At 46.1% G+C, this 23,114-nt stretch overlaps 1 protein-coding gene across 1 annotated transcript in view; it reads left to right on the top strand.

Moving 5' to 3' along the window:
• FMNL2 (formin like 2) overlaps positions 1 to 23,114 on the top strand; it is a 299,629-nt gene that overhangs the window by 254,059 nt on the left and 22,456 nt on the right. Inside the window, exons 10-15 of the mRNA XM_023756136.1 lie at positions 9,374 to 9,448; positions 12,978 to 13,088; positions 15,458 to 15,607; positions 17,717 to 17,818; positions 19,486 to 19,786; positions 19,943 to 20,152. Coding sequence (XP_023611904.1) covers positions 9,374 to 9,448; positions 12,978 to 13,088; positions 15,458 to 15,607; positions 17,717 to 17,818; positions 19,486 to 19,786; positions 19,943 to 20,152 — 949 coding nt within the window. The remainder of the gene's footprint in view (positions 1 to 9,373; positions 9,449 to 12,977; positions 13,089 to 15,457; positions 15,608 to 17,716; positions 17,819 to 19,485; positions 19,787 to 19,942; positions 20,153 to 23,114) is intronic.

Below are 23,114 nucleotides of genomic sequence, written 5' to 3'. Positions count from 1 at the left end.
GTGTTTGAAAGGCTGAGCTATGGAGTCATTATTCAGGTCATTCAGTTCCCAGCTCCTCCATCACATCATGCTCCAGCCTCAGACTCTGTTCTGCTCACTGTCGTTCAGTGCCATTCTTTATTGCTTTCACCGCAGTGGTGCGTGTGGCCCCGGCCCAGCTCTTCCATTCTCTGTGTCAATCTGCCAAAGCTATATAGTCATACTTAGATTTCATTCACAACAATTGACTGAAACACACGGTAGAGGAAAATGGCTCCGCAGTTCCCAATTATGGTCTCACCATCACTGTCAGTCACCCCTCCTCCTACAGCTGAGCCCCGACGGGACTTTCCCCCTCAGCTCTGCGTCACTGGAGACTGGAAATGGCCAATCGTGGTAACATGAGCTATGGCTCTGTTTTGTGGCAGCAGTTTGGTTTGGGCCGTGGAAAATGAGGGCTCCTTTCCCACCAGTAAATGAACCAGCCACACATGTGGTATCCCACATTTACTGGTCCACCGCTAAGGACAACACTGAATTTTCCATGTTGAAGCATTTTCCAGGAATAGGGGTAGTAAGCCTAGGAGATAGTGTAGTCTATGTGGTAGGCAAGGACACGTTTAGTCCTTTGGAAAAAGATGATGATCTTTGTGTTGTTTGTGTATTTTTCTCAGTTGCTTGATAGTATGAAGTGTCAGGCGTTCCAGGATGTGTCTGTTGACCTGGGTGAATTCACTGAGTCTGATTCTCCCTGAACTCTGGGGCACACATATCCTGTGGACCACGTGGGAAAGAACTGTGTCTGCCTTGCGCTCATGTTTCTGCTTGGAATCTAATGTTCACTTGGCTTTAGGAAAAGAATGTCTAGCCTTGTAATGAGCTTCCATGGGACAGAGGTGGGCACATCCCTGGCCTTGTTAGACATGAGAGGGGAAGGGGGGTCTAATTGATGGGGGGCTCCTTTCTACATAGAGAAACCTGATCTGTCTCTGAATGGTGTGACTTAATCTCCGTGGATTGGTCTTTATATGATGAGGTTGACTCCCCAACATCTTGTGAGAAATTTTACTACTTCAAGTTTTGCTTCAACTGTTGGATTCTAAGACTTTATCATCTTGTAGAATAAAGAGGTGATTCTGTAATCTAGTAGTTCTCAAACCTTTGGCCCCAGGACCCCTTTTTACACTCTTAAAATTGCCAAAGACTCCCCTCCCCCAAAAGTTTTTGTTATGTAGATTATGTATTGGTATTTACCATACTAGAAATTAAATAAAATTTTGATAAACCTACTTATTTCGTTAAATATAACATAATAAATGTCAATGTTAACTGTTTCTATAGAAATTACCTATTTTCTAAAACCAAAAGTAAAATAATCAGGGAGGAGAGTGGCTTAGTCATCTTCAGCTGCCATAACGAATTACCATACACTGGATGGCTTGCATAATAGAAACTTGTCTTCTCTCAGTTATGGAGGCTGATGGTTGGGTTCTCTTCCTGGCTTTCCGATGGCCGCCTTTCACTGTGTGCTCAAACGGCCTTTCCTCTGCATGTGTGTATAGACAGAGATCCCTCTTTTTCTTCTCAAAAGGCCACCAATCTCATTGGTTAAGAACCCAAACCTATGGCCTCACTTAGCTTTAGTTACCTCCTATTTCCAAATACAGTTGAATTGAGGGTTAGGGCTTTAACATGAATTTTGTGGAGACACAATTCAATCCATAAGAGTAGCACATGCTATATTTTTGTACATCTTTTAAAGTCTACATTAATAAAAGAGAGCTGCATGCTCATATCTGCTTCTGCATTTAGTCCCTTGTGTTGCTTTGGTTGAAATAGTTGAAAGTCCAGCTCCACACAAGTATGCAGATGGAAAGGAAGTATTTTAACAGCATTTTTAGGTAATAGAGGGTGTTCTTTTTTGATACTATACTATATAAACACAGGGCAGGTAGTAGTTTCTTAAAGATTAGTTGCAAAGTGGAATCTGAAACCATATTAATGAACTTCTTGTAATCTGTTATATTAAAACTAGAGGCCCGGTGCACAGATTCGTGGAGTCCCTCAGCATGGCCTGTGGGGATCAGGCCGAAACCGCCAGTACAAGGCCACTTGCCGCTCCCGCTCATCCTGGTCCTGGGCGCCTGCCGCGGGCTCGCCAGCCATGAGCCCTGTGTCTGGCGCCTGTTGGTCAGTTGAGCAGTGTTCCCGCTGTGGGAGGGCACTGACCACCAGGGGCAGCTCCTGTGTTGAGCGTCTGCCCCTTGGTGGTCAGTGCACGTCATAGCTACTGGTCGACCAGTCGTTCGGTTGTTTGGTTGCTTAGGCTTTTATATATGTATAGATTTACTTGTCTGTCTTGCATCTTGAACAAATGTATAATCTTACAACAACATGCAATGATCACTTGAAAAATATTGATTCACCAAATTATCCAGATATTCTAAATATTGACATATTTCATAATGCAACATTTAAAAAAAATCACATTCATTGTTACCACCAATCTCATCAGAATAATCTTTAAATATAGGCAAGCTCTGGGTAGATACAAGTTTTCAAAAATTCTCATTTTTGCTTGAAAGCTCAGTTTTTGGAAACAAATATTGTCAATAGTGTTTCCTTAAAGTAAAAGGCTCATTTCATTAATTTTCAAGAAAATAACTGCCCAATAAATATGTCTGAATAACTGTAGTTTGCCGGTCATTCTTTTAAATAGTACCAACGTTTCTTACCACTGGAATAATCACAGACGTGCTTGTCCTCATGACAGCATATATTAATTAATATGCAGAGAAAGTTCTTTATGCAGGCTTCCCATTTCAGCATATAGAATATTAGTAGAATGTAACCAAAGGTTCAGATTAAATAAAATTAAACTTCTTAGTGCATCACCAAAGGCATTCTTGAGTGAGACTGGCTTTTTTTTTTTTAACAGAGAGTGTATGGCTGTGATGAACACAGCGACTGCTGGTGTAGTTTGGGGTCACTGCCTTGATCATGCTGAGGCACCAGCAGTTTCATTCACCCACCATTGCATTTGCACCACCACTGCACATGTCTGCTCTGTGAAAAAGTCTGGCAGCATCTAAGTATTATTATAAACATAGTTTTGAGCTCACAGATTCTGTACAAGGGCCTCAGGTGCCCTGTGTTCAAGGACCACACTTTCAGCACTGTCTGCTGTTGTCTGGGGCTGGTAGCAGTGGCGACAGGTAGCTAAGAACAAGGCCCTCCTGATTAGACCCAACGTTGGAGCAGAGCAGAGCACAGGAAAAAGCAGAGGAGAGAGCAGTGGACAAACTTCAGGCGTTTGCCTGTTTGTGGGCTAGGATCTTTGATCTCACAAACAAAGAGTCCTTGTCCTCAAGGGCTCAGAATTCATAGCACATCTTTGTTCAATTTAAATTGATTTGTTGTGATTCAGGCATGAGGCGAGCTTGGGTTGACATCTGTTCCCCGAGCAGGTCCCAAGTTCTGTTGGCGAAAATGCCACAGGCTGTAAACAGCTCCTACTATTGCTGCGGTTTAGTGAATGTGTGATGACCACTAGAAATAGGTCATTGTGTCCCGTCTCTTGCCTTGCTTGACCAGATTGGGTATGTTCAAGGGATGAAGCCATGGGGAGAAATAAAGGACAGTGATAGGCCTTCTACTTTTGAGAGGTCTGACTGGTAAGTTGTCCCAGAGATGCCTAAAGGCCTTTGTGGTTTAGTTCTCTGGCAGCTATTTAAATACCAGCCTCTCTTGAAGAATTAGAAAGTACTTTGGTTTTCTTGTAGGAATAGGAGCCTGAAAGAATCTGTATGTGTCCTCACTGATGACCAAGAGATGTGAGTCTTGCATTTGAAATCGGAAAGATTAAAGTCATGTATTAGGCATATGCCAAGGTTGTGGGTTTCGTCCCTCGTCAGGGCACATACAGGGGTCAACCAATGAATGCATAAATAAGTGGAACAACAAATTGATGCGTCTCTCCCCCGCCCCCTCTTCTTTTCTCCCTTTGTCTCCCTCTAAAAATCAGTAAAAATTAAAAAAAAAATAAACTCATATATTAGGAATACTTCTGAAAGATGTCATTTATGAAGAATTATTGGAGCTGTACACTCTAGAATTTAATGAAGGCCATCTTTTTTTAGGGGAGTGATAAAACTGCGTTTCTCGTTTAAGGTGTGGTTTGTCAACAAGTCATCCTCTAGGGATTTGACCAGCCCTTTGCGTCTACATCAGGATTCCTTATTCAGTACAGCAAAATATGTGCATGGAAAGTAAAACAGTCATCTGGATGCTTCATGTGCCTGGTGCCAAACATCTGGATATTTGAAAACATCTGGAATAGTGACTGGTGTTTTCAAAGGGGTGTTTAGCGTTATCTGGATGAAACCTCTGGCTCATCATCAGATAATCAGTCCAAGATTGATAGGAATACCTTATCATTTTATGAGGAAGGAGGGCTTGGATTGTAGATTGTAGAATTCATTCAGTTGTTTAGTTTTCATGAGTCTTCATTTCAGGGGGGCGAGTTCAGGGTGTTCCGCTTCAGAATGCTTCAGTTTGATGGACATTTCCGCCTTCACATCCCAGGGAGGCGGGAGAGCCAGCAGCAGGTTGGCTCTGTCACGGCAGCCCTTTGGTGTCATTGTCTGAAGTGGGTGGTCACCTCTCGGGAAAGCGGTAATAGGCCCCCAGCCGCTACTGAGCCCCTCAGAAAGCGGTTTCTGGTGGGCCACCAGGCATCAGAGCCCTGACTCTGGTGCTCTCAGGAGAAGGTGAAAGGGGCTTTCGCCCAGGCCTATGAAATAGCTGTTTACTTCACGCGGCCCCGAAAGGAAAACAGAACTTTCATTCCCAGCAGCCCCCGAGAAAGGCAGTCTAATCAGTCATAATGGACTTGCCTCTACCCCAGCCTTCCTGCAGGGAGCCCTGCGGATCACAGGGGCCTATTGTGAGAAGAGAAAAAGGAAGCATTGAGGCAGGCGCCAGGCAACAGGGCAAGAAGGAAACACTTAAGCAAGGGGCCTTTAATTTTTATATAACTGCCCAGGAGCATATTTTATAGTCTCCTCGTGAGAGTCGGGCCTCATGCTGCTGCAGACTCTGTGTGGTGTCCTGGGAGCTGATGCTGGGGGAAGCAAAGACAGTCCCTGACCTTGAGGGGAGTGGAGAAGTGGCCGAAGGCCGGCAGTCTGTCCTTCATTCAGCATCTGGCTAGTACGATAGCACCGTTTATTACCAGGCTTTCGTAAAACCATCTTTTCTCCGCTGGTAGCCTTCAGGGAAAGCACCCCCTAAACCAGGGGTGGACAAACTTTTTGACTCGAGGGCCACAATGGGTTCTTAAACTGGACCGGAGGGCCGGAACAAAAGCATGGATGGAGTGTTTGTGTGAACTAATATAAATTCAAAGTAAACATCATTACATAAAAGGGTACGGTCTTTTTTTTTTTTAGTTTTATTCATTTCAAACGGGCCGGATCCGGCCCGCGGGCCGTAGTTTGCCCACGGCTGCCCTAAACTCTGCCTGCTTTCATAGATGCTTTAAACAGCCACCCCTTTGGCGTCCAGGGCCCAGATTTATTTAAATGCTTCGGGGGACAGTGTTCAGAGATGTCTCTCGCAGATGGTGGAGAGCAGAGTTGACTTGTTTTTTGACAGAAGCTGTGCTTTTGCTTCAGTCCTGCTTTGAAGTGAAAATGTGTCTTGCTCGTCCTGGGTGTGGCCCCTCTTACCTGCAGGGGGCAGGATTTGTCTGCTCCCGGGGCACCAGTGAGCACATGCCCTGCGTTAGAGCTCTGGCCCTTACGTGGGGTGCTCAGGGCCCGCGTAGCCGAGTGCACCTCTCTAAATTTGGTTTGTTAGCTTCCAGGCCGGTCATTTAGGGAATATCAGGTTGTATTGCCAGGCCTAGATTAGAAGCTTAGAGCTTCAAGATATAGAGTGAGAGGATTCCCCCCACCACCCCACCCCAATTTTCATTAGCAATGGAAACCTTCAATGAAACTCTTTTTCCAAAAGAAATCTTACCAGGAAGCTCATGTAACCAAGCCGAGCTGGATACGTGAGGATAGAAGTTCCGAGAACCTTTCTCAGAGGTTCCCTGAGTTAACCCAGATCAGTGGTCGGCAAACTGGCCCCTTGAATGTGGCTCTTCTTCTATGACCCTAATGGCTTCCCAGAACAGGCCATGAAAACCAAGGGTGTGATCTCGGGCCAAAGAGCTGCATGTGGCTTGCGAGTCGCAGTTTGCCGACCACTGCCCCAGATCACTGTGTGGCAGTGGCAGAGCCGTGACTTATAACCCAGGTTTCATGGTCCCCTGTTTAATACTCTATGTAGTTCCATTTCTGCCCTCATCTCCCCTCACCCCATAATGTTAGAGCTTCAAGTGCAAAGAGGCCCAGCTGTATTAGGACCCCAGCAGGCTTGGAGCACGGGTGGCTGTGTCAGCCAACTGAGGTCTGCTCCAGGGTCCCAGCCTGAACATTGTCACTTTACACCAGGAGTCGGGAACCTTTTTTCTGCCCAGGGCCATTTGGATATTTATAACATCATTCTTGGACCATACAAAATTATCAGCTTAAAAATCTGCCTGCTCTATTTGGTCAAACATTTCATTAACTCACCCCTAATGCCTTGGCAGGGGCAGACCAAATGGTTTGTGGGCCTTATACGGGCCGAGGGCTGGACGTTCCCCTGTGGTACACAGTGCTCATCAGGCAGGATGGGTGAACTCATTCTCATGAGAATGAAATCTATGGATGATTTATGAATGAAGAATTAAGTTCATAGCAGTAGACATATTTTTACAGTAGAGTATCTGTTTCTCCAGGGCTTCTACTTTTATTTTTCTGCTGGTTGACTTCATTTCTGGTAGCTACAGCAGAAGTCTAACTCCTGACGGAGTGGCCCAGTGCCCCGCGGGGCTCCTCTTCCGTCTGCTGCCCCCAGCCTTCCTGTGGCCGTGTCACTTACGGTCACTGCCTCCCCAGCTCCTGCAGTGGCTACCCCGTATTGATACAGGAGATCAGTGTCAATGCTAGTGGGGGATTGGGAAATACCAGTGAATATAAAAGTCAAGAAATAACAGATTTCAGTTGCCGTAGTACAATTTTCTTTTCACTTAAAAGTTTTCCAATCACCTGTTGTCTGGCCTTTGTTGGCAGATGGACATTAAATGCAGCAAACTAGAACATGCAATAAATGTGCGTGCAGACATGCTCCAGCTCTGACGTCCTTTTGCTGAAGGCCTGAGATGGTCCCCAGTGTGCGGATTCTGGAAATAACTGACCATCAGTGGTCTCATTCCTTTCATCCTCACCGACTTCTAAAACGAGGCTAGTTTCCAAGGGGAGAAGCAGCACGTTCGGCCGTGCTGGTCCTGTTTGCACCGTGTGTGGGGGGAGCTCCAGATGTGATCTCTGAGCCACGACGACTTTCCTCTGATGTGGACACGACTTTTCCCAACCTTTTCCCAAGCATGCCTTCCCGTCCCCCGTCCTCCCCCCCCCCAACCCCCCACGATCGGAGTATACACCTATTTAATGATTGCTCAAGGGGTATGGAACAAATGTGGATCTGGCGTGCACGCTTCCTCTCCATCAGCAGGGCTGAGGGGCCTCAGGTCTGCTGCTCCCCTGGCACAGTGTCAGAGACGCCACCCTGAATCCATCAGCAGAGATTGGCAGCAGCGCAGTGAGCAGGATGTCTGAACTTGACGGCAGGGCTGGATGGAGCAGAAGGAAGGGGCCCTTCTAGTTCTTACAGCGGGCGCGGAAAGTGGTCAGTCAGGTCCTTCTGTCAAGGTTTCCTGAAGCTGGAATCTATGTTGGCAAATGTTGTTTTGTGCATTTGGTTTCTTTTCATCACATTCATAGCAGCTGTAAATTGGAAAATATTTACGTCTATTTGTGTGTGTGTAAAGATTAAAGGTATTTCTATTTCAAAACACATGTTCTCAGCATGGATTTGTCTGTTGACAGAATGAATGATTTCTAAAGAAATGTATATACATTCAAAGCTCTTCATAATGTCTGTTTCAGTCCTGCCTACCAGACTAGTATAATGATTTGGGGGATCTTTACCCAGCATGACATTGATCTAACATTGCTTGTTCTGGATTTGATGCCATCTCTTTTATCCACAGGCTACCAGTAGTGTGTTTTGTTGCTGCCCACATGTGCTTTCCTCAGCCCTATAAAATTCTGGACACAATTCCTGATTACTTGGGAATTACCTTATTCCTTGTAGCTATGCAGTGTCAGTGGACCGATCCCTGCTCCTTTCCTATGATACCCAGTTATAGTAACTGTGTTTCAGTTTATGTGTGTTGTTAAATTCGAGGTTGAATGAATTGGAGAGTTAATGATCCAGCTCTCCAGTTTACAACTGGTAGTTAGGGCTCAGGATTTAATCAGCTAGTCCAGTAATTTTCAACCTTTTTCATCTCATGGCACACATTAACTAATTGCTAAAATTTTGCAGCACACCAAAACAATATTTTTTTTGCTAATTTGACAAAAAAAAAGCAGGGGTACAATTAGATTCATTCACACAGACGGCTATTGTTGTGTTAGCTATTGCCATTTTTATTTTTATTTGACAACTGAAGGGAAAAGAGGCCAGTGCCCCTGATTAAATAGTTAGGTATTGCATGGTTTAAAAATTCTTGCAGCACACCTGTTAAAAATTGCTGAACTGGTCTAATATTGTATAAGCTACTATTTCTGAAATGCTGGTCCATCAACCATGAGGACTTTTTTTTTAATAATCAATAAAATGTTTTTATTGATTTTGAGAGATAGGAAGGGAGGGAGAGAGAAACATGGATGAGAGAAACATGTATGAAATATCGATCAGTGCCTCCTGGGGATTGAATCTGTGCCTTGACCACGAATTGAAACATCGACCTCTCAGTATTGTAGCTAATGCACCAAAATCACTTAATTAGCTTAGACATGATATCAAAAATTTGAACTTGTTTTTCAAGGAATTTAAATACAAAAATTTTAAGATCTCTTAGCATGTCTGGTCCTGGTATTTCTGTAAAAAGGAGAACCCTGGTGATTTTTTTTTTAATTACCATAAACAACATTCTGGTATCCCGAATGCAGGTTAAAAAAGTTGGTGGGTCATGCAAAGCTAACATGGGAAAGAACACACTTGATACGGACTTCAGAGTCTCAGGAGAACTTGCAAAGGAAACCCAGGATCAGTGCGGGTCCTGGCTCACGTTGCTATTTGTGAGTTAACTAGCGCGGAAGAAAAGTAAATAGAGTGTGAGAGGGGGAAAAAATAGGCATTCTGGAAATGATTATTAATGCTAAAATTTCTGCATCTAATTTTGGGATGGTTATGTTTGGAATTTCACATGCACGATGAAAATGTGTGTTTTCAGGTTTGTGGAGAAAAACAGCGCTTTGAGAAGTTGATGGAACATTTCAGGAATGAAGACAATAACATCGATTTTATGGTGAGCTATTTTTGTACTACATTCAAGAAAACAAACTCAATTTCAGCACTTTTCCCTAAATCCATTGATATTTATATGTAGTATACATCCATATGTATGAGTATATTACAAAGGACAGGAAATTGAGCATAATATGCTACAGATCCAATCTAGACTGTCCCTCTTAATCTCTATTTTCCCTCGATGGCATTTATTTCCAGTTTTATTCCTTCTGTGCACTCTATAGTACAAGCCAAAAGAACTGGTTATTTATAGCAAATAAAGCATGAAGCATGCACTTGGGAAAAGGAAGGTAACGTGCATGGTGCATATGCCGCAGTCACTAATGTTACTGTCAATGGTGCCGCATGGGAATCCTTAGGGCAGAAGCAAGAATCGGACCATTTTGCCTTCTGCACACCTGAGCCAGTGCCCTTTTCTAGACAATATTCCCAAGACTAAAGTGCTTTGGTTTGTGGAATTGACTGTATATATCCCCTACATTAATGTACGGCAGTGGTTCTCCCTACTCTCCCCCCGCCCCTCTCCTGCTCTAGTAATTCTATGAAGGCATACCGACACTGCAGATCCACTTACAGGTAGTAGATCATGTGCAACAGCATGGGTCTCAGCAGGCTGTCATCTTCCAGAACTAAAAGGAGTTTGAGCACTTGTGAATCCATATGCCTGAGGCTCAATCCTGGACTGAAGGTGGACTCCACTCTAGAGAATTTCCTCAGACAGCTTCCTCTCGAGGGCACCCAGATTGGCAGGCCTTCTTTGACCTAATGCAGGGAGCTTCTGAACCCTGGGGGTCCTCACCTGGGTCATCTCCCAGGTCCCTGCCAGCCCAGAGCAGACAGCCCAGTCAGGTCCGACACTGTCGAGTCTTCTGAGCCTGTGCTCGGACACCAGGCAGGGCTTTCCCTGGAATTGCTTCAGTGACTGTAAAATATGGAGCATAGCTTTACAGATTCCTAACCCTTTTATGTAAACATTTTTTTCTGGGTCCTGAAATTTAATAGACATCATGACCCTCAGCCCCTTCCAAAATCAGTGAGAAAGATGGGCTCTTTTATAGAGGTTTTCTGTTCCATAAAGCAAAGATACACACACACACACACACACACACACATGCTTTTTAAAAAGGTAAAAAGTGAATGTGAAACAAGGAATACTTTACATTGACTTTTTAATTCTTGTTAGTAGGGTTTTTTTGGCGAGTTTATGGCTGTTGGCACAGGTGATAAGCATGTGAAGAAGTGGTGCCTGGCTCTCCTGACTAATTTCTTTCCTTGGCCTCATGGGGGGAACTCACTTGTTCCTTTAAGCTGGGGTTACAAACTGGAGGCTCCCAGGCTGGAGGCAACCTCCAGGCTTGTGAGTTAGTCTCCCAGTGATGTCCTTCCGTAAAATAATTTGGAAATTATGCACAAAAATACAGATTTCTGATTTTCTTAAGCTAAAATTTTCTGACAGCACGAGACCCCTATTCATGCAGAATATCAGCCGCTAAAGCCAACTCACGCCTATTCCTTGTGGCTAAAGGTGTACTTTCCGGTTCGTCCCAGTCCATACCATTCCCTGTTCGGTTACATGCGGCCCACCTCGCTCATTTATCGTATGTGCGTACAGCATCTCTCTGCCATTGAGTTTCTGCTAGAATGACTATAAGTCCTTTAAAACACCTGCACTGTTTACTAAGGAGAGCATGTTTCCTATGAGCACATTTATTCACATGCACATGCATTGAGGAACCTTATATAGAGGTGCTGCTATATGGATCCTATGTGCTTGATGCATGCATCACCTAGCAAGCAGTTACCTCTCAGGCATGTCGTAAAACTCAGCAGATCATTCAGACCTGCTTTCAGGAGAGAAGTGGAAAGATGCCAAAAGCCAACCATATTTTTCCTCCAGAAAATGAGACTTTTCATAAACTGCAGTTAAGAGGTATAACCTCCCAGAAGAAGAAAAAAAACTGACCAAATCTTTAGCTCATTTAACCACAGCACCTGAAGTCACTTGTTAATTAACTGCCATAGTGTCTCCTTGTCACCGAGAGCAGATGGATATCCAATGAATAAAATACTCAAAGAAGAATCTAATGTGACAAAAAATAATTTTGGGAAGAGAAAGAAAATGAGGTTTTGGGGAGAGAGGAAGAGTGAGGTGGTTTTCGGAGAAAACGTGGATCTGGCTCCCATAATCATCTTACCTCCTTGCACGAGGCTCTGTTTAACTATGGAGGGAAAGCATTAGTGGGCTATTTCCACCATAAATAAACTGACTGTCACTATTAAAAGCAAAATAGGTCTGTTGAACTCTGTGCTGCTTTTACCAAACCGGGGACTGGTTTTTCTCTGTGGCTGATCTCAGGGCCACTGATGCAGTTGCAGGTAGAGAGCAATGAATCCAAGGCTTCTGTGGAATGGAACCCGGTTCATTGTTCAAAGTGGAAAGATGGGTCAGGGATCCTGGGACGATCCTGTTGGGATGATGGGGCCCACCGTGAGGTTTCAGAGGTGATAATAAATCACCTGTGATTATAGGAGATTTGAATGCTTTTCTTTGTAATAATTTTCACATTTTCTACAATATATCTGTAATAATGTTCATTGTTTATTCTGTATACCTATAAGACTTTTTTTTAAATGCCTTTACTGAGATATAATTAACATACGATCCAATTTACCCATCTAAACTGTACAAGTCAACACATTTTTAGTGTATTTGTGGGGCTGTGCAGCCATCACTGCAGTCTAATTTAGAAAATTCTGTCGCCCCCAAAAGAATCCTCACACCCATCCGCAGTCACTCCCCATTTTCCCCACGCCCAGTCCTAGGCAGCTACTAACCTACTTCCTGTCTCTGTAGTTGCCTATTCTGGATACTTCATATGAATGGAATTATAATACATGTCATTTTTTGTGACTTTCTTCACTTATAATGAGTTCAAGTTCACCCATGTTGTAGCACATTTCAGCACCTCATTCCTTGTATTGTTGCATAATATCCCATTGTATGGACATATCACATTTTTTTAAACCATCAGTTGATTGACATTGTTACACACACACACATACACATTTTAATTACTATGAACATTTGTGTAGAAGTTTTTATGTGGATGTGTATTTCCTTTTCTCTTGGGTATATTTACCTAAGAATGGGATTGCTGGGTAACATGAAAACTCTGTGTTTAACAGTTTTAGGCACTGCGACACTTTTCACAGCAGCTACACTATTTTACACCCCCACCCTCAGCAGTGGATAAGGGTTTTACCTTTTCCACATCCTTGTCAACACCTGTTATTATCTTTCCTTGTGATTATAGCCATCCTAGTGGATGTGAAGTGGTATGTAATTATGATACCTATATGACTTTTGAATTTTTAAAAAATATGAAGTATTTTTTAAAGACCCAATAAAATGAACGAAAAGGAAATTGGTAAGTGAGCTCTGATGTGTGCAATTGAAAGCATATTTTATGATTAAAATGAGAAAACAAGCTTGGAACCCATCTAACCTGTTGGCGATTTCATTTCAGGTGGCCTCTATGCAGTTTATTAATATTGTAGTCCATTCAGTAGAAGATATGAATTTCAGAGTTCATCTCCAGTATGAATTTACCAAGTTAGGCCTGGACGAATACTTGGATGTAAGTAGAGTTGAAAGCTTCGGCTCTAATATAAGACCTGGTTTATTGCCTACCCTCAAAGATACACGTCCGCAGGGGCGAAAGAACACTTGTGGCCCTATGCCGTCCACTTACTGTACTGCTAGGTAAGAGGGAGCCACCTGAGGGGTGCAGTCTGCCAGAGAAGCTGGGTTCTTGCAGGCCTCCTGGGGCCTCCGCTGTCTTCGCCAGCAGCTTTTAGTGCCGGAGGCAGAGAACCTCTCGTATACGGCCTTGCTGCAGCTCCCCTCTGCTTTGGAGATCTAGGGTCAAGTCTCACTGCACCCCTCATTCGGGCGGGCTGTTGGGAAATTCACATTCTTGGTTACTCTGGGGAACCTGATTGTGCAGGGAAGGTCAAACCCAGACTGCTGTCGAGCGATGAAAAATTCCTTAGAGCATACAAAAAAAGAGAGAAATGAACACTAGGGACTTCCTTGTGTAGTTGTTAAATTCTGCTGAAAATGTTTGTGGCAGAAGTTCTTGTTAGAAGTTCTACTTTTAGTTCTTGGGACAGGAGGGTTTCTCTTTCTCGTGCTCCCTTGCAGAAATGCTCAGCCAGTTCCCTGAAGCCCTTCAGAAAGTTGATGTGAAAATTGTAAATGGACTTGAGTAGCTCCGTGTGCACAGAATGTACCCTTTCCTTGGACTCCTTGGCCGTCACGCTTTCCATTCTAGATATGAATGGTCCATTTGAACTTGGAAGGTCACTAGTGGTTGGGCAAGAATGGTTGGCCTCAATTTCAAGGCTGTTTCTAGTTATGAAGAAGTTAGAAGCCCTTCCCCTGGAGCTCAGCTGCCCATTGTCCTCAGGGGTGGAGCCAGGGGATCACACATCGGTACCCTCAGTTTATTGCAAGGTGGAATCACAGAATCGGTTACTCTGCAGCTTATGGCCTTGCTCATCAGACCAGGAGAGACTGGCCTCATGTTGTCTAAGGCTCCTCAGAGAGAGGCATGATCGGTTTCTACTGAAGAATTGCTTTGAATTGTTTTCCCATTTAAAGATCCACTAATATCTTTGATAGGATAATGTACTGAAAGGTATTTTGAGATCGTGGTTTGTCTGTCTTTCCCCCACGTGCTCTGAGAGGAGCAGCATTAGAACAGAATTTGGGTGTGGAGCTCCGTAATGCTGCTCCGGGTTCAGTTTTGTGATGGCCATGCAGAACTCACTTCAGGCTCCGGGTTACAGGTAGTAACGTGTTAGCACCTGTTGTTCATTGTGAAATCTGAGAAAAATCCTGCTAAACTTCTCCAGTTTTTTTTCTAGACTCCACCCTTATTTAGAAATCTTTCTCAGTTCTGACTCCCAGACCAAAATGGAACGTACTCTCTTCCAGCAAGCTCAGGGGTAGGACGCCAGATCAGACCGGGGAGAAAGTCTGCTTTCCTGGGGGTTTATGCAGAGTAGGGTTCCTCGGAAAATTTTAAGACTTTTTCAAAACACTCTGTTTCTCTAACTTCCTGCTCTGTGGGTTCTGGACCCTGATGAATAGAAGAATATGATAAGCATATAGTGTACAAATGCTTCATTTGTTTACAAAAACCAGCCTTGTTGAGGAGCCATTGATTTGCTCAGTACATGTTTATTGACACCATCCATGTGCCAGATATTATTCCAGCTACTCATGTATTCCCCGGGGAAAGCCCTGACTTACGTTACTTCTAAGGAAGAGTCCTGGTCTACTTGACCTCTAACTTCACCGTAGAGCTGGCTCACTTCCTCTGGAATGCCTGGCCTGGGATGCAGAGAATGGGGGTGGGGGGAGCTTCCTGACCTGTGCTTTGGGGAACCCTGAGCTCCTCGTGGGGGGCAGTGTTGTAGGGAAGTACTAGTAATCATGGAGGGTGGGCTCTAGCAATTTGTGTTAAAATAAGCCCCCAGGCCAATATAGTCTATCCATGCCTGCCCCACTGTCCCCCAACTCTACCTCCAATTAGAACTGCCATCATTACCCAGGCCAGTTACCACCCACTCCAATCTCTCCTCCTACACAGATAGCTCTCAGGTTTTATGTTACCCGTGACTCTTGTTCCCATTCAAAGTTGTTTTTAATTTTTCTATTTTCCTGACTTCACCTGCATCAAAAGGTGTTAGGTTGGAATATACCCACATGGGGAATATACCCACAGGAAGGATTGGGGAAATGAGTGTATATTTGGGAGAGGGTCTTCCCCAGGAAGCAAGCGGATGGGACCCTCTGGGATGGTCACTCCTTAAATTCTCTTAAGGAGGAGGACATATCAAACCCTCTCTTGGAAAAGACTAAACTACGTAGGCTGTTGGGCAGTTATGTTCTGTTTCCACAGACAGGCTAACCCCCCTGCTCTTGCCATTTGATGTTTAGAAGCTGAAACACACGGAGAGTGACAAGCTACAGGTGCAGATCCAGGCGTACCTGGACAACGTGTTTGACGTGGGAGCTCTGCTGGAAGACGCCGAGACCAAGAACGCAGCCTTGGAAAGGGTGGAGGAGCTGGAAGAAAACCTCTCTCATGTAACTACTTCCCAGAAAAGGAAAACATGCCTGTGTTTCAAGGGGTGCAGAGCAGAATAAGTGTCCACGTTGGTGGCCGTGAATGACAGGACGTGGAGTGTAGGGATGAGCTAGGGAGCTGTCAGAGATCACTCGGGGTTCCCTCAGGAAGGCAGGTGCGTTACTTCACACTCCGTGGGATCGTGGCCTTGACTTAGCGCACCTGCCCAGTGTCTGCCGAGTCCACATTCCCTGGCCACGTTGTTGTTGGCACAGGAGTGCTACGTGATAAGCATTACCTCCAGGGAAGTGCAACTCAAATGTGTGCACTTGGCCCTAGGTGAATAAGTTTCTTCTTCTGAATATGAGTCACCTTCTACCGAATGTGTCCACACAAGCCCGTGGACAGGGCGTCTGGTAGCTTCCTGATGCCGGTCTGCTCATTCCTGCCTTGTGGCTACTCAAGGTTCTAGATTCACTTCAACAATGAGCCTTTTCAGGGGAATCGGTGCGCTTTCCACATGGCCTGCTCTTTCAGGCAGCGTGTCCTCTCAGTGTGATGTTTGCACTGTCTCAGGGCTGGGACTCGTTTTCCATTCAGGGGGTTTTCTTGCTGTGGACCCAGGAGGATGAGAGGTTATTCATTTGTTCATCCACGCAGCTGATACTGTATAATACTGCAAGAATGAATGGAAAAACGGTGCTGCTTAAAAACCCAGGCCTTGTGAGGACTCGATTCTTCTGCTGGATCCTGACAGTGTCCTTGATAGTGAAATGAATTCTCTCTTTTGGAGGGACATTTATTTTCCCCTTTGAACGTTTCTTTTCCTCCACATTTTTTTTCATATATTTTATTGATTTTTTACAGAGAGGAAGGGAGAGGGATAGAGAGTTAGAAACATCGATGAGAGAGAAACATCGATCAGCCGCCTCCTGCACATCTCCTACTGGGGATGTGCCCGCAACCCAGGTACATGCCCTTGACTGGAATCGAACCTGGGACCCTTGAGTCTGCAGGCTGACGCTCTATCCACTGAGCCAAACCTGTTTCGGCATCCTCCACATTTTCTTAGTTCCTAGTATTACCTGTGTTTAATGTCCTTCACCTTTTCCCATCACTCTTGACATGTGCATCTTCGTGGCTGTGGTTAAGCCAAGTTGCCAGAACTCCCAGCGCGGGCTATGCCTGGCAGACACCTGCTTGGGAAGAGCATTTACAGCAGGGGTCCTCAAACTACGGCCTGCGGGCCACATGCGGCCTGCAGAAAACATTTATCCGGCCCGCTGGGTGTTTTTGCCGCCGCTGTGTGCATAGGAATTTGTTCAGAGTTTTTTTTTAAACTATAGTCCGGCCCTCCAACGGTCTGAGGGACAGTGAACTGGCCCCCTGTTTAAAAAGTTTGAGGACCCCTGATTTACAGGCTTAGTGTTTCTTCCCTTAAGAAATTTGCATGGTATTCTGACCTGATCGATGTAAGTCTCTCCTCGTCCCTTCCCCCTGCCTCCCTGATTTTCTTCACTTGCGATCGCTTTCAGGGAGAGGTGAGAAGTGCGAAGCTGCTCAGTTCTAGAGCCTCATGTGGAGGGTAACTGTCCGACCCATGGCTCACCCGGCCCTGCTCTGGAAGCCTCTGCCAGCATTGCACGGCCAGACCTGTGTCACCGCTTTGGTAGCAGGCCACCTGTGTGCTTGAACGGCCCCTCCAAAATGGCTTTTGGTATTTGGGTAGTTTGGGTCCAAACAAGCAGTCGTATTTTTTCAACTGGTTACCTGGAATAACACAGCCGAGTTTTCTGGATCAACAGTTTTCAAAACCTTTTCTCGGGGGGAAAGGTGGGCTTCCTCCTCCCTCACCCGTTCTTCTCCAGCCCCTGCAGAAATGGAGAGAGACGTGAAAGAACGAACGTATGGGTTTTATTAAGGACCGTATATCAATTAATTCCCATTAAAAACAGAATGTATTCAGAGCCATAGCATAAATATTAACATTTCCGTAAAACAGCCTGTGGAGCACACACAGGGCTGTGACGGGCCCCTGCCGGCCTCTGAGCGACTCCACTTGCTGAGGACCCAGGCGCTGACCAAGGTGACCCTGGGTTGTGACATGGCCTCCCTTTCAAACCTTACAGTTGTCTGAAAAGCTGCAAGACACGGAGAACGAAGCCATGTCCAAGATCGTGGAACTGGAGAAGCAGCTCATGCAGAGGAACAAGGAGCTGGATGTGGTTCGAGTGAGTGTGACGGTGACAGCGGCCCCGTGGGCACCGTGGGGAGGGCGCTCCGGCCTTCGTCTGGCCGAGCCTGCATGTCAGAGGAATGCACTGGGGCAGCCTATCTGTTGGGACTATTTCCGAGGTGGTCCTCCAAAGAAAAGTGCACAGGTGTGGGCTTTACACGTGCGTGTGCAAGCAAACGCTCCGGGCGGTATGTCCTTATCACAGGTTTTGGGAGCAACGATATTTTCCCATCTGGACGAGTTGGAGTTGATCATGTAGACCCCTCATTTGGTTAGAAATAAAAATACAGCATGGATTTAATCCATGCCACTTATTTATTTTCAAGAGAACTTGCATTTCTTTGTTACTTGGCTTCGCTTCTACGTGAAACCAGATTTGGTGGTTGCCATGGAAATGGTGAAATCGCAACCCAGGCGAGACCTAATGGCATTCACCAAAAAAAAAAAAAAAAAAAAAGGAAAGAAAAAAAGGCAAAGCAAAACCAATCCATTTTACTATCAGATAAGCACAGCTATTTTATTTGGCGCTAGCATTGTTTTACCTTCCGTGTCAGGTATTTATGGAGCCCCATCCATGTGTTTGGAATCGTAGGGAACATAAAACCACCGAAATGCCTGGAGGGCGTTCAGGCAAATGGCTTGCCTTTGCACCACCGTTAATGAAATGGCACGTTTTATGCGATGGTTATCGTGTCTGTGTGTGTTGCTTGATCGTCTGACATGTCCTAGAGTTAACTCTAGGAAACTTACTTTCTGGCACGCCATCGAGACAGAGTTGTAGCATATGGACTCAATTCAAGGGCAGACTCTCAGATGATTAATCATAGACGGGGTGTGAAGAACGTCTCCCTGCCTGCTGGAGGTTTGTGGTGAGAGGTCCCCTGTACAAGGCCCAGCAAGTCGGTGCCATAAAATCCTCTTGCGGGCCTCTGTGAGCCCCCAGGAAAAGGAACCGGGACAGCCTTTGAATTGAAATGGTAACTTCTTTGTTTTCGGCTAAAAACCTCGACAGAAATAAGTGATCAGTGGAGGGAAGCACTGGCCCGTTTGTTAACTGTATTCCCGGACGGAAAAGGTTGCAGCCATGGCTGCCCTGTGCTTGGCCGGGGGCATTGTGAAGGCTGGGGAAACCCGTTCAGGGCCAGCCAGCCCCTGGTCACTCTTCAGCAGGCTATCCCACATCTTGCAGATTTTTAATCCACTCTGACTTCCGTCCAAGGCTAATGTAGGGCCCCTTTGGCTACTGCTAGCTGATGTATCCAGAGTTAAAATGAATTTTAAAGTGAGTGAAAGGAAAACATGCTAGACCACCGGAATACCCACTGGATAACCCAAAATCAGCTCCAACATCATGTCTGGGTCATCTCTGCTCTGTGCCTCTCCCCCCTGCAGGGAAAGTCGAGCCTTAATTAACTGAAAGAACCACATTAGCAATAAGAATTGCTAACATATATTGCATGCATTGCCAGTGAGCAAACAATAACGAATGGGACTTTATAGGTTCTGGCTGAGTTCCATAGAATTCCTCTATACGAGTATCCTTTTTCTTTTCTTTCTTTTTTTGCCTTTTGGCTATTTTCTTTGTCCTCAGTTTGCCCATCTGGTGGTGAGAGGCAAGCGTGTCCTGTGAAGACAAACTCTTGACCGTGGACTCTTTTGCAGGAAATCTACAAAGATGCAAATACCCAGGTTCACACCTTAAGGAAAATGGTCAAAGAAAAAGAAGAAGCCATTCAAAGACAGTCTACCCTGGAAAAAAGGATTCATGAACTGGAAAAACAAGGGACCATTAAAATTCAGAAGAAAGGGGATGGGGACATCGCCATACTGCCGGTTGTGGCTTCTGGCACGTTGTCCACGGGCTCGGAAGTAGCAGTGGGACCAGTAACGGGGGCTGCCGCCTCGGGACCCTTGCCCCCTCCTCCCCCACCTCTACCTCTGTTGTCAGATGCACCTGAAACAGGTAAGAAGCCTTGGTGGGAGAATGGGGTGGGATTGGGATATTTGTTGTTCTTTCCTTTACTCACTGCTCACTGATGTTCTCTGTGTGCACGCGGCCTATTGCCGGAAAAACCATTCCCCTGTTTTCAAAGTCAATTTGTTTCTTTTCTTTTGCTAGTGCAAAATGGTCCGGTAACACCACCTATGCCGCCCCCTCCTCCGCCCCCTCCCCCGCCACCGCCTCCCCCACCCCCTCCACCTCCGCCTCTGCCGGGTCCTGCCTCCGAGACTGTGCCAGCTCCTCCTTTACCACCACCCCTTCCTCCTTCTGCACCCCCGCTGCCTGGGACGTCTTCACCCACAGTGGTTTTCAACTCAGGATTAGCAGGTAAGAGCAGAGAATAAGACCCAGCCAGGTACCCGTGTGAGAAATACTCATTGGTCTTACTTCCGAGGGTTCAAGCCGTTCTTTCAAAGTCCAGGTCTCTTGAAACGTCATGTCTCTCCTCTTGATAGAACATCCTGCTAAGGTGCCGGCGAGATGGTCACACTCAGGAGGCCTTTCTCTCTCAGTAGGTTTGTCCCTCTCTCCCTGGCAGGAGGTCTTGATCCTGCACCGTCTTAGCACTTTCCAGGGAAGGGAGAGAGACAGGTTACCTTCTGGGGGTCCGTGCGTTTTCACAGGTTCAGCGGACACGCCTGGACATCTGTCATAGTTGAAGCTCTGACCAGACTGCTCTGGTGCTTGCGGCTCATTTCCAAGGCTGCGGTGGTTCTAGAAGACAGGCAGCCCTAACTGGTTTGGCTCAGTGGATAGAGCGTCAGCCTGCAGACTGAAGGGTCCCAGGTTCGATTCTGGTCAAGGGCATATACCTTGGTTGTGAGCACATCCCCAGTGGAGGGTGTGCATGAAATGCTTGCTGATAGTGCACCTCGTCTTCCTGCTGACCAGGACCCAATGCGGCATCCTCACCCCCCAGCCATAAGGCAGGGTGGGTGTGGGCCAGAGGAAGACAGTTCCTCTAATGCCTTGAGATGTAAGTTCTCATCTTCGACTCCAAAATGCATGTTTACTCCTCTCTACAACACTGCAAGCTGTTCTCCCAGCCACGAGTGTCTTCCTGGCATGGGGCGTTGCTCTGAGCTTTGCGGTGCCGTCCCGTGACATGAGATGATCCCGCTTCCTCATCCACTTCAGTCCCTCGGCGAGGTCTCTCATTTCTGCCGAAGAGCCGCCGCTGTAATATTTTCTCATTTCCAAGGCTGCGGTGGTTCTAGAAGACAGGCAGCCCTAACTGGTTTGGCTCAGTGGATAGAGCGTCAGCCTGCAGACAGAAGGGTCCCAGGTTCGATTCTGGTCAAGGGCATATACCTTGGTTGTGGGCACATCCCCAGTGGAGGGTGTGCAGGAGGCAGCTGGTCAATGTTTCTAACTCTCTATCCCTCTCCCTTCCTCTCTGTAAAAAAATCAATAAAATGTATTGAAAAAAAAAAAAAAAAAGACAGGCAGCTGTCAAAGATTTCCCAGCCTGCGTCCCTGAGCATGTCCTGCCACAGCATGCCCAGCCGGTCTGTGGTGCTAACTCATCCTAGTGACAGAAAGCCGCCCACAGAAAACTGGTTCCACACCCCAACTTCTATAAAACTGTCCACGTAACAAACACAGTAATGTTCTCAGGAAACCAGTGACTTACTTTAACCCTGCAAGGTCTTCCCAAACTACCACTTTCTTCTAGAGCCTTTATTGCCTCTGAAGGACAAAAACAGAAAGCCCGTTATCGTGGAACTGTTGGCTTTTGGAATATACACAAACCAAAACGCCTTAACCAGCCCCAGGAACCTGCCCCCTCAACAGGCTGTTTTCCATGTGAAAGCCTGTAATTGTCGTGTGCACTGGGCTCACGGATTCGGCTTGGCCCCTAAGCGCGCTCATGTGAGACGTGCCGGCTGTGGTGTCTCTCCTTCGGACCTGCTTCCTTTCTCTCTGGCGAAACCTCACATGTGACGCAGCCTTTGCCGGCACGCACCTGAGCTCCGCCAGGTCTCAGGACTGCCTTGCCAAGCACAGGAGCCACCAGGCTGAGATGTGGGTCCAGGGCCCTGCTGAACGGGGTCTTGTCCTCGCTGGTTCATTTTGTTGCCTGCTTAATTTTAAAATGCGTTGGCCTGTTGCTTCTCTCTTCAGCCGATTCCCCACTGCCGCCTTTGGAGCTGGTCCCATGGGGAGGTGTCCCCTTTGTGTCTTCCGCAGTTTAGAGGACTGTGTGTGGGATTGAAGAAACTCCTCTTTAGTGCCCTGTGTCCTCTAAACAATCACAGGAGGCTCTGTGTTACAAGATGTAAGGATTGTAAGAACCTTACGCGTAGTTGGTAGCTTGAGATCCAGCAGTTTCTACAAGGCCTTTAATCTCTTTTTATTACTCAGCCTTAATTTGGCCGTTCATGCTTAGTGGTGCGGGCCATGTTGTGAGATGCTTTGCCGGGTTGTTCAGGAGCTCTCTGGAACCAAGACGCCAGACAGAATCAGGATGTCCCAGTAGAGCCAGAGACAGAGCTGGGATATGCCTAGGGCTCTTGGGAAGCCAGAAACCTGTGACCACTAGGTCCCTGGTTCTGCAGGCCCAAGGAGGTCTGTCCCCACAACGGGCCATGAGCAAGTGTGCTCTTGGTGGCCGAGACAGGGACCAGGAGGAGGTCCCCTATGTTTATTCAGTCAAGTTTTCGTTGCAGTTTATAGAGGAAATCGTAGTGGTGGGAAATGTGCATTTGAAGCATAAGGCCAACTTCCTCAAATCTGCGATTGATCGACTGGCTCCCATGTCCTAGTGAGGTCAGCGCGGCAGGGCGCTGGGCAGTCGGCACCCTGTGTTGTCTCTGTGGTGGAATGTGCTTTGGAACTTCACAATGAGGGTGTGGACTCCAGCTGATTATTTTTCATTAAAAATTTTTCCTTATCTTTAGGAATACTTAGCACAGTTGAATATGGCTGTTTGGGACCACTATAATGAAATCATTTTTTCCCTCTTCTAAAAAGGATTATTTTTTAAAACAAAATAAATGAGTCTTCAAGGCAGGCCCAAAGGGAAATGAATTTTGGCTCTGGGCTGCCTCGTGAAATGTGTCCGAGAAGCCTGGGATTCTATGTGAAGAGTGTGCCAGCTGCTAAGCCGCTTGACTCTAACTGTATCTAATGTGTTTTGTATTTTCTTTGTTCTTCCTGCTTCCACAAAAGATGGGCCCATCAAGCTTTTCTGTAGGTTGCTCCTCACTGAGTGTGTTGAGTATTTGCGTTGTGCTCCCGTTGATCACACCGTGCCTTCCATCTTTCCACTCCACCGTACACTGACCCA

This window comes from Myotis lucifugus, unplaced genomic scaffold, assembly GCF_000147115.1.
Source record: "Myotis lucifugus unplaced genomic scaffold, Myoluc2.0 scaffold_89, whole genome shotgun sequence".
NCBI lineage: Eukaryota > Metazoa > Chordata > Mammalia > Chiroptera > Vespertilionidae > Myotis > Myotis lucifugus.
Note: the sequence above shows the minus strand (reverse complement) of the source record. Positions and strands in the feature narration are given on the sequence as shown.